At 36.2% G+C, this 17397-nt stretch overlaps 2 protein-coding genes across 5 annotated transcripts in view; both read left to right on the forward strand.

Moving 5' to 3' along the window:
* The window catches only part of CNOT4 (CCR4-NOT transcription complex subunit 4), a 67837-nt gene that overhangs the window by 38807 nt on the left and 11633 nt on the right, over positions 1-17397 (forward strand). For 2 of the 4 annotated variants that reach the window (XM_048940493.1, XM_048940513.1), the window contains exons 6-10: positions 424-549; positions 3309-3442; positions 9632-9689; positions 9964-10213; positions 11838-12335. In XM_048940493.1, the coding sequence (XP_048796450.1) occupies positions 424-549; positions 3309-3442; positions 9632-9689; positions 9964-10213; positions 11838-12335 (1066 nt within the window). The remainder of the gene's footprint in view (positions 1-423; positions 550-3308; positions 3443-9631; positions 9690-9963; positions 10214-11837; positions 12336-17397) is intronic. The other 2 variants (XM_048940503.1, XM_048940523.1) reach the window with 1 other exon arrangement.
* Positions 12223-17397, forward strand: part of LOC125691301 (solute carrier family 23 member 1-like) — a 55894-nt gene continuing 50719 nt past the window's right edge. The window contains exon 1 of the mRNA XM_048940538.1: positions 12223-12335. The gene's annotated coding sequence lies outside the window, so the exon portion shown is untranslated. The remainder of the gene's footprint in view (positions 12336-17397) is intronic.

Here is a 17397-nt window from a genome sequence, read left to right on the forward strand (position 1 = left end):
AGTCTAAGATTTTTTTCCTCTTGGGTATCTGTGTAAATGGATATAGAAGGTAACTTGGCCAAACTAGTGTCTACAGAAAATGTTTGGTTAACTTTCATTTCCTGATCCTGTTATAAAATATTAACTAGTTGAACACAATGCAAACTCCTAATTACTTCCTCGGTTTAACTTCTTATGAATGCAGATGTTTACTGAGACTGTTATTTTGAGATTTATTTAGAGGAAAGTGGAAGTACATTCTAACAGTCTAATGCTTGAGCACATGGATTTCTTGCAGATGGATTTCTTAGTTTATCTGCATCAAACACGCAAGTGTGTTGAAATTGTGAAAGGAAACTTTTTGTAATTACAGATTTTTTTCTTCTACTGTTAATGGTATCCTCAACTTCTGGCACTTAATTTATCTAATGATTTCTCTTTAAGGCATCACTAGGTACAACAAAATACTGCAGTTATTTTCTAAAAAATATGCAGTGTCCAAAGCCAGACTGTATGTATCTACACGAGCTAGGAGATGAAGCAGCCAGTTTCACAAAAGAAGAAATGCAGGTAAGTATAATGGAAGGAAATGCCTGAAATGTGGCACATGTATTTTCTTGCATTTAATTTAATCCAATTTTTGTAGAATATAGTGTTCTGCAGAATGCTATAGAATTGAGTTTTGAGTTAGAAATGATGTTTAGATGCTTTACCAATTAGTTATTGGTAGTGAATAGTTATATTCTGTGTTGCATGCTACCTTGAAATGCTGAGTTCACTTAGTATTGGTGAGATGTCAGTGTTAAGTAATGTTATTTTAAGTTTCTGTGAAAGAGGTTAATACACGTGCATAGGTTTTGTGTGTTTCGTCAGTTATCACGGCTTAACTATTGTGTTGTGATGTGACTGTGCTACCTGGATTGTGTTACATCTGTTAGCCTGCGAAGGGTATAAAAACCATTTGCACATACAACATTGAGGGTAACTAAAATAGGACAAGTGTGGTTTTTTTTTTTTATGGCAACGTTGACAGAGGAATGCTTATCATCTAGAGCAGAGAAGCAAGTAAATGTATAGCCTTAATTTCTCAATGGTGGTATGTTCTGAAGTCTTTTGAGTTTGTCCCTCTGTGTGAGCTATGATACAGATTTTAAACTCAACCTTAGGTATGCATGCATGTTGTAGTTTTTACATATGGTGTGTACGTGAAGCAGATGATCCACACTCCTGGTGTTAGCATTAGTGTACAGGTGGATGTTGTGTGCTACACTGATTTAAGGCAGAAAATAAGGAAGAATATCTATTAAACATTTTTTTAAAAATAGTAATTATTTCTGAGAATCTAAGCTTTATTTTTAATTCAAGAAAATATATCCTGCTTGTTCAGATGAATAGTTCTCGCTGTATATATCTTTTCAGGTGATTAGGAATAAGAACGAAATAAATAAGAACCTGCTCATACCATCATGTCCACAGCCCTTTGCCCCAAAATTTCACTGTACTTTTTGTTAGTGTTAAACTGATTCCTAGTCAGTTTTGTCATTTGTCCCCTAGTTGTAGCATTGTGGTAATTGCTACAAGCTAAATGCGTTGTTGCATTATACATTGTTTTTGTTGCGTTCTAAAACTTGGTTTGTACCTCTCTCAGCCTTCTCCCCAAATTGCAGATTTTCTGGTCACCTAAACCAGTTTCTCCCTTGCAGTGGTAATTTTTATTGTTCTTCTCTATACTCTCTGTAGAGTTGAAGAGCATAGTTGAGATGCAGTGACTGGATGCATTATGTTCAATGATGTAAAGGCTGCAAAGCTAAATGTTGTGATCCTCTATCAGAATCTTTCCTTATGATGCCTAGCACAGATCTAGCACAGATTATGAGTGCATAATGAGCTAGAGATTTCAGATCTATTGACAGTGATTTCATTATCTCTGGGTTTTAAAGGCCAATTCAGAGGCCAATGCTATGTAGGTGTAGTTTTAGATGAACTTTCCCCAAGTGTGTCCGTTCAAAATCAATCTGTAATGGAGAACCAAATAGAGTACCAAAAACATTAAGATATTAAGTAATGTTTGACTGATTTGGAGGATTTAGTTGAAATGGGGAATGGAATTGCTTTTCTAATAGCACCCATAAAGACAAGTTAAAGTTAGCTATTTAGCATGTGGATTTTCTTGCTGTTTTGTTAGGTTTTGTGTGTGGGATTTTTGTTGTTTTGAATCTTGTTTAAAATGTAAATTTCCCTGCTTAATTTTTGGAGGCAGAGAAAAAGGAATAGCATTCTTGTAAGCTATAGTGTTTCTCTAGGATGATGTCCATATTGCCAGTACTCTCACTTCCATTCCTATCCCAACAAAACTTTTATAAAGGGAATGGATTAAGTAATGTACAAGTGTTGATTTTTATTTTTTTTATTGTAAATGTAGTTTGAGAGCCTTCAAATCCTTTTTTGAGGATTCCATAGGTAACTCTTGTTTTGAGACTTAAGATTCAGAAGGTCTTAATCTTGACTCTTACTCTCTTGCTGAAGGACATCTCTTAATATCTGAAATCTGTAGATAAAAGCTATTCACTGTTCAATTTTGCATATTGATTCAAATTATTAAAATACTTAACTTGCAAATAGTATTTAAGTATTTTAGCACAATATTATAGATAAGCTAGACTGAAAAATACTCTTACTTGCCAGGCTTAGCATTCTGACATGGGGTCAATCCTCAATTTCTGAAAGCAAGAAGATGTTCTCAATCATTTCAGTTAAAATAATTAAATTCTTCAATTACTAGAAGGAATGACTTTTCAATTACTGGTCAGAACATGCTCCTTGTCACATGTTAGGTAACACTTGTATCACCTCAGTGGTGTTTTATTAAGCCTATATGAAATGACTTATGTAGGGGAGCTTCTGACCAGAAACAAGCTTTGATTTTGTTCAGTCCATTTTCTGAAAAGATTGGTGTAATCAATATGTAGAATGTAGACTGTATGCTTATCTTTGATATTAAGATATTTATGATGTAGAGTTAATATAGTGTAGCTTGTTATTAGAATGGAAGACTGAGTTTTAACAAATTGCAACTATTTTTCTGCATTGGAAGCAAAAAAATATATATATATGTATATATAATATATATAAACTGGCTAAATTTGTCTGAGTTATTTCTAGGCAAGCTTTGGATTTGCTGACATCACATCAGTACTGAGGTTAAGAAAAACTTTTTCAGTCTGTCAGGGTGACCTCTTAAGCTGGTACAGCTCAATTACTAAGTTTTGGGATGTATATAAATATGTGAAATTAGCGTCTGTTCATTGCAAGTTCCTCTTTCCTTGCAGGCGGGTAAGCACCAAGAATATGAACAGAAACTACTGCAAGAACTATACAAACTAAACCCCAACTTTCTTCAATTATCTACGGGTACAGTTGACAAGAACAAGAACAAAGTGACAGCACTGCAGAGGTACGATGCGTAAGTACTGATGCTGCTACTTGGCGATGTTTTGTTACTGGTTACTCCACAGAAGACATTCTTGTTCCTCTTGCATTCCTTAAATAGCCTGCTCTTTTCAGTGTGCATTGTGTGGAAAAATTTAGGTAATGTTCCTCTCTCTGAAGTTAGAGGGCTGTGCAATGCTTTGTTCTAATACTCACTTCTACCAAGTATGCATTTGGATCAGTATTTCCAAGTGATGCTTTCTTATTCTTAAAGATCTTTCATTTCATATTTTCATAAATATATATTGTAGTAATTAAGTAACAGATGTTAACATTATTGGTGAAGTGTTTGATATATGGATGCAGTCTCATCGTACAACAGACAGCCTAGTGTCTTGATATGCTTTTCTTATTTTGTCTTCATAGCATGACTCTGCAGTTCTTCTTTTAAGTATAAAAACCTTGGAATCTGGAAATTCACGAGAATTATTTTCACAGTTTTAATCAGAAAATAGCACTTATTGCTATTTTGTTTTATTCTGTTGCAGTAGGTTTTTATTCATTAAGTTATGGAAAGATTTCTATTGATATGAGCACAGTCATACAAATGTGAATGAAAGTCTAAGGTGGTCAGTCCTCCTGTTTTTTATCTGCTCAAACCTTATATTTAAGATAGAAGCTATTAATTCCTCTGCTCCTTTTTGTAAGATTCTCATACTAGGATTCTTATAATGACACTGGTAGGGTGAAATGTAAAACTTAAATTGTGCTTCATGCGCACCTTGGCCTTGATCGTGTTTTGTGTTGTGGACCAGTTTATCCACTGAATTTTCAGGTGGTTTGCTGCTGGTGACGTCACTGCAGAACAATTTAAGCAAGAAAGGAAGCACTGTATCTAAAATGATGTTAGTGGAACTTCAATCCACAAAATACAATTCTGAGAGTTGGCATACCAGCTGGAATTATCTTCTTAATCTACTACAGGAAATGTCATGCACTCTCTGACTGCAAGTGGTCAGGCTTCCAATTTGATCTTTTCTCAAGGACTTGTTACATCTTTGTATTTCTTGTGCACTGGTTCAGTACTGACTTGAAAGGAACAGTATAGCAAAGAAAGCAAACGTACTGCTTCCTGCATTGCTTGTGCATTGATTAGTTCAGACTTTGAACATATAATAATAATTTGACACCTTATTAGATCCAAGGAAGACAAATGAAGATAAGTGGTACCAGATATGAGAGAATGCTCCATCTTAAACAGCAGCAAGCTTAAGCCTTTGGGTAGCAAGTATGAATTGGAGCATGACCAGTGCTAAAATTTTTAGCACTTCTGAGGAAAAAATGGCATGTTTCTCTAAAGGGAATAAGTAATCTGGAGTTGATTTTTCTTTTCAACTGAACAGCATCATCACACAGAATCTGATCTTTCCTAATGACTAGGTACCATCTTGTGGGTTGCAAAGTATGTTTCTTCTTGCAGCTGGGATTTTTAACTATTTTCTTGAAGTCCTGTCTTATCAGTACAATATTTAGCTTGTGAGCTGGTAAATGTTCTTTACAATTTTACAACTTTGTACCTAGTCATGTTCTTCTTTGTTTTGATTCACTAATGTGATCTGCCAGTTTATCAGAGCTTCTGACAATTTTGTGTCAGTCGTGTTTCTGGCATGCCGATTTCTTTCACTTTGGAAGAAAACAGTAGTTGGCTTCTGAATAGTAGATGGATATTTATAAATAAACAATAATAGGGAAGACAACATTTCTTAAACTCTGCAGAAATGCTTTTTCAAAATTCTGTTCTTATTTCAAAGTTCCTACTCTGAAATTTTTTTTTCCTACTGACTTTTCCCCTAAGAACTGAAACAAATGTTTTCATTTGCTGGAAGAGGAAAAAACACTTCTTAGACACTGGTCTACTGGAGAAGGCTTTTGGAAGCCTATGGTTTTGAACATAAAAGAAAAAACAACAATAAGAACACGTGCAAAATGCCACATAAGGCTGTTAACTTTTCATTTTGGTTGCAAAACTGATTTTTACTGTGACGTTTTCAAGTTGTAGTATGGAGGTGACTTTATATCGTAGCGAACATAGTGTATTTGAAGTCTGTTAATGAATTTAGTCTGGTTATATCTAGATTTATGACTCACCTTTGTGAGTGGGTCATTTTGAGACAATATTAAATTACTATAAGGACGTATAGGTTGTCTTCACTGCTCAATATCCGATCAACTTGCTAACTCTCTTTCAAATGTGTACAAAACAAGGATGAGATATGTAAATTGGTTATGAGTCTCATCTGCATGCATGTTGGATAGGTATGTGAGAAGGGGTACAAGTGGAGTAGCAAATCATTAAATAGTAATAGGCATTTGAGGTTAGCTAGTAATACCAGTCCTAACTGAATGAAACAGCTATGAACAGCTATGGGAATCTCCAGATTATGACTGTCAACTTAAGTTGATCCAGATATGTAGAGTAGGTGTTGGACCAAGTATTAAGAACATTAATAAATGGGGCAGCAGAAGAAACATATTTACCAGAAAATACATTTTTTAAGGGCTTTTTAGTTACAAAAACAGCAGTTGAACTACAGCACTTGAACACTAAAAGTAGCATCATAACTGAAACAAATGAAAAGCTGAAGCTAATGGGAAGAAAAGTGGAGAAGGTAAAGATAAACCTCTCATATTGAGACTTTGGATTATTATAGTTTTTTTTGGATGACAGTGTACTCAAATGCATTTGGTTATAGATAATATTCCAGAGTACTTTAATTTGTATAAAATATAACTATTTTCAGTGATACTTTTGGCTTTGAGTCTTCTGAAATTTTCAGATTGAATGTGCTCTCTGAAATGGAATTTAATGGGTCTTTGTTTGAGGAGTAATTATAGCTTTAAACTGGAGGGGAAATGAGCAGTAACTTGAATGAAAAATGTTCATCTGACTGGTCTCATGGTCCTTTAGTAATGCTGTGGACTCTTGTGCAGAAATAAAACACAAACTTAATCTGAGCCAGGCTTGATAGATCCTGGGATGTAGAAGGTTTTTTTTCTTAAAAATGGTTTAGTTAATGATTTAAATGACTTAAAATACTTATGGGATTAAGCCAGTAACTCCAAATGAGGTATACATAGGTCTGGGTACTTGAAACTGTCAGTGGACTTTTTTTTTTTTTCCTGAATGAACATGTTCAGACTCCAGCGTTGGCAGTGCAGTTATCTATTCAGTGAAGAAAACTGAGGGTTCTGCCCAGTTTTCTTTTTCCCATCTCTACCCCTTGATTATTTTTTTTTTTTTTAATCATCACCATTTAAATTCTAATATCCAGATAAATCTGCTTTTGTGGTTTATCTGGCGCAAGGATTCATTTCCTCAGTGCTTACAATTTTTAAAACACTTTCTTCATAACTTGAACTCTTCTTTTTTTTTTTCTTCTTTTTTTTTTTTTATTTTTTTTTAACTCTTGCCTTTTTCCAGACCCAACAGTAATAACAAAGATGCCTGGCCATCATTACAGAGTTCAAGTAAATCAGCCAACGGCTTAACAATGGAACACAGGAAAACGCCTCCTATATTAGAAAATGGCACAGACCCAGAACACATGACTCCAGATGGTGCAGACTCAGATTTCGGGTAATTGTGCTGCCTTTTATACTTCAGATAGCTTGTTCTCTCTCACTGATTGGTGTGGAGGGAATTATTCTCCAGTCTCTGTGGTTGGAGAACTGGATTCAAATCCTGATCAGGACACAGAAAGCCAAGCTTGGCTTAGCCCATGTCAAAATGGCTGATTGGCAGACTCTGCAGGAAAACCCTCGCATTACTAGTGATGGTACAGGTATGGGCTGAGGTGAGCTGCATAATTAGGGCATCAACAGCTTGTAAAGCTGCCTGCAGCCGTGCATGGTCCCAGCCAAAACCGAACCCTTCAATTCTGTACAAAACCATTCCACAAATATAACATGTCAGTTGCTGTACATCAGGAGACTTAACACTAGAAAAACTTTCAAGAGAAGGAAACTTAAATGTTAGGGATGACTATTTGTCATCTCTTCACTGTAATGTGTTCCAAAAACACTACTGTAGAGTAATGACTCCATGATTTTTTGATCAGTAACAGGAACAGTAAGACAGCACATTCAACTGAGGCTTCTGTATACAAAGCAAGTAATTCATCTTCCTGCAATAACTTCTTCATTATTGACCAGTACTTTTTTTGCCCAATTTTGGTGCCTCCCTTGCATAGAATTGTTTTCTCCCATTGCAAGTGTTGCTTGCACTTAAAATCATACTGTTCCAGTGTTTTGCTGGACCAAATTGGGCCCATTCAGAGGTTGAATGGGAAAATAACAAGGTAATACTAAATATTTCAAGAAGTAGTGCTGTTGATTAGGCAGCTGATCTTCATTTTAAGCCGGTATTGATGTGATACTGAGTGCTGCTCTACTTCTTCTGTACTGAGTGCTACATCTACTTCTTAGATGTAATACCAATTCAGCTGAGATGTGGGCAGATCCTATGGTTGCATCTCAGTATTAACATGAAACTTCTTCCTCACCATTTCTGGAAAGCATGTACTACATATGAGTAAAATATTATGACCAGTCAGTAATGAATCATGCTCATTCTTGGGGTCTGGAAGTATGTCTTAAAATTAAAGCCTTCTTAAGCAAGTTCAAGCGTAATGATCATTGTCTTTCTGCATATTTATTGCTATTAACAGTTGCCTGTTGCATAGCTCTGAGCTGTGATTTTGTGAGTCCCTATCAAAGGCTTTGAGAAAACATACCAGGCACGTGAGCTCTGCAATCAACTTTATCTGATTAATGAAGTCTACAGCAAATTTCTGTGCTGTAGGTATGCAGAAATTAATAAAATAAGGGAGTTTATTCAAAGTAGAAGAACTTTTTAAAATAGTTTTCAACCACCAAGTACCCCAGTAAGTCTTGCAAATTGCAAATATTCCTCTGATTTTTTCTTTTGTGATTGTAAATACTTGACCTTCAGTTACCTTTGAGATGCCAATTCAGCATTCTTTTGCTCCCAGATTGTTTTCATTGATGAGTAGCTTTTATACAATTTCTCTAGAATAGAGAAGAATTAAATCTACTGACTTTAGACTAGTTAGTCTTGGAGGGGATGAATAAATATGAGTGGAGGAGCAAATCCTTGAATTTTGGACTTTGCTATGTGGCTTTATGCAATGTTATGCTTTTCAACAGCAAGGAGTGTTTGAAAACAAAGTGTAGCTAGAATCTGAAGTCTGCACCCAGTTAAAATGACATATATTTATATTTACTTTGCAGTAACAGGTTACACCCATAATTTGTCATGTTCATAAGAATCTTACCTCTGGTCACTGTCTGCAGGACTAGTGTTTGGGGCTATGCAGTCAGGTGCTTGTGTGTATTCTTTTAAGAGCAGATAAAATATTTTTCAGATGAAAATCTCTGCCTTAGAGCTTAACTTAAACTTTCACCATTTCATTATTGTGGTATTTAGTATAATTAAGGCTGTTCACAAGTGCCTGTCAAATCTTGAATCCCAAGGTGTGCCATTTTAGCTGAGTCATGTTAATTCTTAGTCAATAGCATTCTGAGGTGGCTTTCTGCTGTACCTTCTCTTCTCATTTATTGACAATTTTTGTTATATTTTCCTGCATTTTTTGCTTTCTGTCATCTCAAAAATCAATTTTCTCACCATGGAACTAATTTTTTATTAGACCAAGCTTCCCGTCAGCCTCGAAGCTTTTCTTAACACCAGGATTAGGTAGTTAATTTAATCTCTTCTTTCCCTAGATTTATTTAGGATTTATATGGGAACTGACAACTTCGGAATTGAGAAAACAAATCTGTTCCCGAGTTTTACTCCAGTAATAAAGGAGATAGAACTGATCACAAATGGAATGCTGCTATAGAACATAAGGTTTTTTTTGTTTTTGTAGTGGCAGAGTTACTCTGAAGGCATTTATAACTTTTCTTTTGTCCCGTAACAGGGTACTCCACAAGCAGAGTGGAGAGTCATGGGAAGAAATGTTATATGGCAAATAATTGGAATGTTTACAACTAAAGTCTCAAAGAGTCGACTTTTTTCCTTCTTAACTCCTCCAGTTTAATTTTGGTTTACTTCAAAGCTTTTGTATCACTGCAAAATCAAATGTTGATATTCACATTAAATACTTAAGTAACTTACTGACTCTTTCCCTTCCCACTTCTGCAGCCCTATCGACAAACCTTCAGATTCCCTCAGTATAGGAAATGGTGACAGCTCCCAGCAGGTAAGACAAAGATAAATCCTGTGAACACATGAATTGAGTTTGTTTGGTTTGGTGCAGCTTATATTATGAGAGGCAAATACTTTCTGAAGTATAGTGTAATTTTAAATAAAACTAAAATGTGCTACTGCTAAGTTGGCTTAATGTTAAAAATCATACTGAATGATATAACTAAACTAAAAGCAGCTGGAAGTTGTGAGGAGAATTTTCAACTGCTAGTGAGGAATATACATAAACTCTCATGACCTAATTGTCTCTCTTTGTCCTTTGCCTGTAGATAACAAATAGTGACACACCTTCACCGCCGCCTGGTTTAACAAAACCCAATCCAGCCATACCCATCAGTTCATCTAACCACAGTGCGCGGTCTCCTTTTGAAGGAGCTGTAACAGAATCACAGTCGCTCTTCTCTGACAACTTCCGGCACCCTAACCCCATCCCCAGTGGGCTTCCTCCATTCCCCAGCTCTCCACAGACTTCAAATGACTGGCCTACAGCACCAGAACCACAGAGCCTCTTCACATCAGGTAGGCACAGCTCTGCACCCAGCTTACATTGCTGTGTATTGCTTGCTTTTGCAACTGATGTCTGAAACTAAACTCTGGGGTAGATTTTATATCACTGTCTCTGATTCACAAATGTTTTTCATGGTTTCACTGCTGTACAGACGAATTGCATTGACATAAATTTTCTTCTGAAAGAAACTTTTCGAGTTTTCCAACTGCATGGCTAAGTAAACTGAGCATTTGCTTTGTTTTTCTTAGCCATTTGCCTACTTCTGTGCAGCAGAATTCCAAATTTTCTTACGTATCCTGCGTAGTTATCTGAAGATGAATAATCTTTCTGAAGTGAGATTATATATATTCAGAGAAGATGAAAGTACCATTAAAGGCAGTAACTGGAAGGCACAAAATACCACTTCACTTGAGTGAAACGTCTTTTTAGATGTATTAGGTGTATTGATACAGTCTTGGGAATGGTTAACAGTATTTTAAAGTTCTCGAATTAGAAACCTGAGCTGTGGTAGAAAAATAAATAAAATAAGAATGATAATAAATAGAATATAATGATACTTCTATATCTGGTAGCTTAGTGGCTAATCTTTTAATGTTTCTCTCCCTTCTGGGAAATATTTTTAAATAATATTATCAGGAAAATAACATGCTGTTAATGTACTATACACGCAATAGTGTGAAGATTAAGTAGCAGTGGGAGACAACTTCCAAGTAGCAGATTTTTTTTTTTTCCATAATTATTAAAAATATATTATTGCTATTACAGTAAAAATGTGAAGGACAGGGAGTTTGTCTTTTTTTTTTTTCTGGAAATGGAGTTATAGATATTCTTTTTGAGAGGACACTAGGCTTAAGCAGCAGTCTATGTTCCCTACCAGCAGAGGGAGTTAATATAAGTGATGCTGCCTCCTTGAACTTTGCTTTCTTCAGTGCAGTTTCAAGGAGAACTATTCTGAAAATTGGAATGGCATGCTCTAAACCTGAACTAAAAAACTTAAGCAGTATAAGGGAATAAGTGCCAATTGAAAATTCAGAGAAGACTCTGCAATGCTGCTTAAGGATATTTAATAGTATCTTGTAACACAATGCCTTATTTCCTTTGTTTAATCCAGGTGCACACTTAGGACTTTGGCTTGTTGTTTCAATAGTAGTAGCCATTTTTTTCTTTTTAACCGCTTCAGAAGTATCTGTGAGAATACCCCCTTCCACCCTGCGTCCTCCCACCTAGTTTCTTGCACAGCATTAATACTTTAAACAAAATGTTGAGCAACTTTAAACTCTGGTTACACATCCCTCCAGTAACTGGATGTTAAGTATAATGTTACATAACATTATAATGTTCATCGGTCTCTTTCTACTCTGCTTTTCTTGAAAAATACTTATTTGACAGTAGCTTTTATGCAGTTGAAGGAATTCTGCAGTAAAACCACTGCTTTCTAGTTCTGCAGCTTCAACTAAAGCAGAAATTTGTCTTTTGTCTGAAAATGGAGTTCCTGATGAATATTGTCTTTGAGCAATTTACAAACAAATATTACGTGAGGGATAAACTTGCAACAGTAAAACATGCTAAGGCTGAGATTTTTCTATGGGCAAGTACTTACTAATCCTTGTTCTAAATCTTATTCCTCTCCAACAGAAACTATACCAGTATCTTCCTCCACAGACTGGCAAGCGGCTTTTGGGTTTGGTTCCTCCAAACAGCAAGAGGACGACTTAGGGTTTGACCCCTTTGACGTCACCCGCAAAGCCTTAGCAGACCTGATTGAGAAGGAACTGTCAGTTCAAGACCAACCTTCCCTCTCGCCCACATCTCTTCAGAACCCTTCCCCACACACTACAGCTGCCAAAGGGCCAGGCTCTGGATTTCTGCATCCTGCTGCACCCGCAAATGCCAACTCTCTCAGTAGCACCTTTCCAGTCATGCCACAGAGGTTCCCACAGTTTCAACAACATCGAGCAGTTTACAACTCCTTCAGTTTTCCAGGCCAAGCAGCTCGCTATCCTTGGATGGCCTTTCCACGCAATAGCATCATGCACTTGAACCACACAGCAAATCCCACCTCAAATAGTAATTTCTTGGACTTGAATCTCCAACCACAACACAGCACAGGTCTGGGAGGGATCCCTATATCAGGTAGGTGAATCAGGACAGCCGTGAATGTGATTTTATTTCATGCTTTCAGCTTAGAGCTCTGAGTCAGGACAGGAAAAAGAAATAGCCAGCTACAAGTGGTAGAACTTTATCTCTTAACTGTTATACTAGGCTTATGAAGAGAGGGAGAACATCATTTTAAATATGCCCTTTCCATGTGTTTGTTTTTAAAGTGGATGTTTAGCCTTGTAACATTGAGCTTTATAAGGAAGGTGGAGTATTCTGTGCCCGTTTAATTTTATGCCTAAGCAGATTGGTATTTTGGTTCTTCAGTTTTGCCAGACTGGGCTTTTCTTAAGATTAGTAAGTAGGCCCTGAAAGTGCATTGTGACTTTCATGTTGACATGCAGGTGCTGATCAGAGTTCCTAAAACTGAAAAAAATTGTAATGATAATTAGTGCCTGATGTCTTGGCTGGGGTTGTTCCTTCTTGTGCACAACCAGGTGACTGCATAATAAAACACTCAGTGCTGTTCATTCCTGTGCTGCAGACGGCCTTAATGTTGTGATAATCTTTCACTGATTGGATGCTTGCAATGTGTGTAAGAGGATTCGTCCTGATTGTGAGGGCCCTGATGTTGGAATAAATAAATGCATAGTCACACTATTCCAGGCTGTTCTGAGTGAATTGATAGGCTCTTACAGTAAGCATTACAGCTAAGGAGCAGTCATTGTTCTGGTCAAATTCCAGAAGTGAACTTTTAAAACTGCTTCCACAGTTACTACATACCTTGACCAACACAAGTTCTCTTATCCTAGTAGGGAAAAAAAATGTTAGTTTCATAATAAACTACAAGTAGAAACTCTGTAAGCTCTTTATAGCCTTGAGGTAGGGAAAACTGTTGCTTGAGATGTTGCTGATGTGGGTTTTTGTTGTTGTTGGATTTTGAGAACTATCTGCTGTACTGGGTGATAGTGATGTAAAAGAAGTTACTTGGTTTTGATGCTCTGATGTAAGTGCTGTTTCTGGCTGTGTTTCTCTGTTCTTTGTACTCTTTGGAGGCTTGTTGAAAGTACAGTACAGGGTCATTCAACTGATTTGTAATATAATCATTTAGTCCAGAGGACAAATGCAAGTAGTTCAAAAGTCTTTATGCTGGCAGTGACACAGGTTTTAAACAAAAAATACTGTTATTGATTGCATTGAAATGGGGGGAGAGTTGTGTTTGTTTGTTTGGTTTTTTTTTTTCTATATGGTGTTAAAAAAGTAGTGTTTCTAGGAGTGCAGATTGGTTCTCTGTAAACTATAAAGAACTTGGAAGAATGTTACAAGCCAAAGTTTTGACTTCATCTCAAAGTTCTAAAACTTGCTAATCACAGGGTTGGTAACACTACTGTCTTGTGGAGTAGGAGGGTGTGGAAAAGCATTCAGTGTTGAAAAATGATCTGTTTCAGTACAGGTTATTTCTAAGTTTGCAAAAAGTGTTCTTTAAATTGCATTATTTTAATTCATTTTAGCAGTTGGAAAGTGGATTTCTTTGTAGGAACCAGTTGTGTTCCTGTTTGCTACACGCAGCCCGTTTCGTGTGCTTTCCCTGTGTGTTTTTAGGCAATAGAAATGATACTTCAGTGTATCTTTTTTTGTATGCAACAAAATTAGATCCAATTGCTCTCTCTATCTTTGGCAATTACAGTGCTAAGAATGGAAAACAAACATCTGCTGTAGTCTCTATGGAAAGTTCTTTTGTATTGGTTTTAGGCTTTTGTTAACACTGTTGCCTAGTTTATAGTTAGCACCAGTTGCTGCTGTGCAAATGCTTCTCAGCCAATCTGCATGTTAATTCTGTGTAACTTGAAAAAAGTCTGTGCAAACACAGATTTACTCCTTTTTTTCATGTTGTCAGAAGTCTCAAGTCAATCTGGTGTTGCTTGATAGTTGGTGCTTGTGTTATTTGTATAGCATGTAGTACACTGGATTTCCTGCAGTGATTCTAACTGCTTCAGAAATGCAAGTAATTTGAAAATCAGGAGGTGCCCATGTTTTGATATGCTGACTTGATAGTTTCCAATTTATGAATTTTAGCTTCAAATCTGTATTTAGTGTACAAGCCTCTCAACAAATCCTTTTTTGAAAGAATGATACCAGTTCCTTACGCTTTCTTTTAATCTATCAGCAGGAGGTATGTAATGGTAGGATTTCCCTAGTTTCCCTGTTTGATTTATAGATTCACCTACTTGGTGGGCTTACAGGGAGGGAAGTTGTATATCAATAAAGAAACCACCAAAACAGGACTTTATATTAGTGGTTTGTTACAGGCTCTAGCTGACCTAAGAAGGCCACGTGTATTGTTATACCCATTCAGTGGTATAGAGAGATTAATTGTAACACACCCAAAGCTCCTCTTGTTAGGTTTTTTCCTAGTATGTATTAGGGTGTGTTAGAAAATGTCATCAACTTGGCTGTTGCAGCTGTAATAGCAAAAGAAACTGAGTGTAAGCAAAACTTCAAGTTGTTTTCTAGCAGAGATCCCCAACTTCTGTCAAAGTTGCATGTTTCCTAAGATTTCTGATCAATTTTTACAGTTTTTAATTTTTCTAAAGCAAATTATATTTGACCTGCCATTCAAATAACGGAGAGCATTCTTTTCCATGCATCATCTGATTAGTTTGCCTGCTGTGGTTAACCAGCCCTTGTTTTCCTTTTCTGTGAAAACAAGGAGTTTTTAAAGTCATCTTAAAACCTCAATTTGAAGTTAGCTAGATCTTAAATCCCAAATTCAGTTGACTTCATTTACGTCTATTTGTGTTTTTGGAGCTTGTGTGAAGGCAATGTCTTCTGAACTCCTGCTGCTTCTACCTTATGTAGACATTAGTATTCACGTGAGTGCCAAGCATTCACGTTTGGCATGTTATATGTAATACTCTAAAGAGGTCTTGTCTCAAATCAGAGCTGTGCTGTGTTTATACCTCCACATATCCAAGTTGTTCTGTTCTGTGAAGCACAGTAGATGTAAATGGGAAGACACAGGTCCTACCTAGTATTTCTAAGTTCTCATTTAAAAATAACTTGTGTGGGATTTGGTAGCCTCTTTCTCACAATTGGTATTTATTAATCTTATTCTACTGTTTCTGGTGAAATGACACCATGACACGGTTGACTTCAAAATAAAATTGACTATACTTGAAATTTGCCATGCTCATCACGAAATGTCTGTCCCCAGTCTTTAAAGGAACTTTTCAATCAAATTGAATCTCTCCCTCCCCCCAGAAAACATGATTTTGCCAAATAGCTGATGCAAACAGATCAGGCTTGTTGCTGTTCTCTGGAATGGGATGGGTTAGAAAGTTTACAGTATAATTAAAACTATAAATATGCTTTAGGAGAAAAGTTTAGTGATGACTTTCCAGACAGCTTGCTTGTAAAACAGTCCAAACTTAGACTGTGTAGCTGTTGTTTATTCTTCACATAAAACCAAAGGAAAGATAAACTGACAGCAGTGTGTGTGGATGTTATACTTTTTTAAGTATTACTTTAGGCTATCAGGAAGCCTTGTACTTCAATAACTAACACACTGTCATCTTTGCTAGCCTGCCTGGTGTTATATTCTAAAATTGTAGGTATGGTCACAGAATCAGTCACAGAGTAGATCCCACATTAACAGTATCTTTTGAGACACATGATAATATATGTACATATTAGTACTGGAAAAATAAATAACATGTAGCTTACTGGGTGGTTGATAGACATGGTTTTTATTATATAGAAGAAGTGTAAGAATAAAATTACAGATAAAAGTAGAATGAAAAGCTGGAAATTAATCCACCTTTCCTGTCAGTTTTATGTAAGATGTGAGTAATTGACGTTCTGACACAGTGGCTGTAATTTCATACATTAATTTCATAATTATCCTGAATTTAATTCCAAATGAAAACATAATTGCAAGAACTTCTCAATTCAGTAACAATGAGGTGGCTGAATTGCAACTTCTCCAAGACTCATTCTGTACCACATTGCGTGTATATTCTTCACACAGATATTAGGAATCTGTGATGGATCTGTCAGTTGTGAATACAGAGAGATAGAGAACATAAAGAATTAAAGCCTGTTTAGAAGGAAGGATTTTTTTTATGTTGTCTTTGAAAATATCAGCTGTAAAATCAATCAATTTTTTTAATCTGAAACTTATTGGAGATAGCAGGAGACTTTGTGAGTTGTTTCTGGAATTTCAAAATGGGTCTTGAATGTCATAAGTCTTTGTAGGTGGAAATAATAGGTAAATCCAAATATTGTTCTATCAAGGGCTTTTTGTTATTGTAGCTTATCTCTTTAATATGCAAAGTTTAACTGATGGAATTATGTGTATTTAAAGACTGAGTCAATAAATAGGTGGACAGACCTATTGCTAGATTTGGGTGCCATCCAGCAGTCATTGCAGTAATGGCATCGCATACAAGACACTGATTATCATGCATACTTTTGAGTCTTGCCTACATTTAGACTTAAATCCTGAGCTTTTCCACACTTAAACAGTTCTACTTGTTTGCATCTTCTCCTGATTCCATGTCTTTAGCTATCGAGCTCATCTTGAATGCCAAATCCTTCCTTGTCTAATGCCACCTTTGGGGCAGGGTTAGTGAAAGAAGGAAGCATCCTAATACATTAATAATGACTTGTTTTAGACTTCGGATTATGGAGAAGGGTGAGGTATCAGAACCAGCACTGTCCTTTTTTTGTACTGAGTCTTTGACTTGGTGTTTTCCCAAAATGCAACCGTATTTCCATTTAGGACACAAATTTCTTTGTTGTTTGGATTTTGTCTAGGGTGATACTTAATACCAAAATCACGACTTGTTTTATGCAGAAGCAGAAATCCAAAGAAACTGAAATGACAGCATATGTGCTGACCTTTTCCTGTGGTTTTTGGCTTAACATTTGTTATGAAGTTCTTCAGGATTTGGTGGTGTTTTTTTTTGTTGTTGTTGTTTTTTGTTTTGCTTTTGATACTTTTCCTTTCTTTTCCATTCTAAAAGAGGGTCTGACCTGTGTCGTATTGCTGTTCAATGCCGTAAGTTGTAAAACTCAATCTCAAAATGCTGTGTACAAA

Source organism: Lagopus muta, chromosome 1, assembly GCF_023343835.1.
Source record: "Lagopus muta isolate bLagMut1 chromosome 1, bLagMut1 primary, whole genome shotgun sequence".
Classification (NCBI taxonomy): Eukaryota; Metazoa; Chordata; class Aves; order Galliformes; family Phasianidae; genus Lagopus; species Lagopus muta.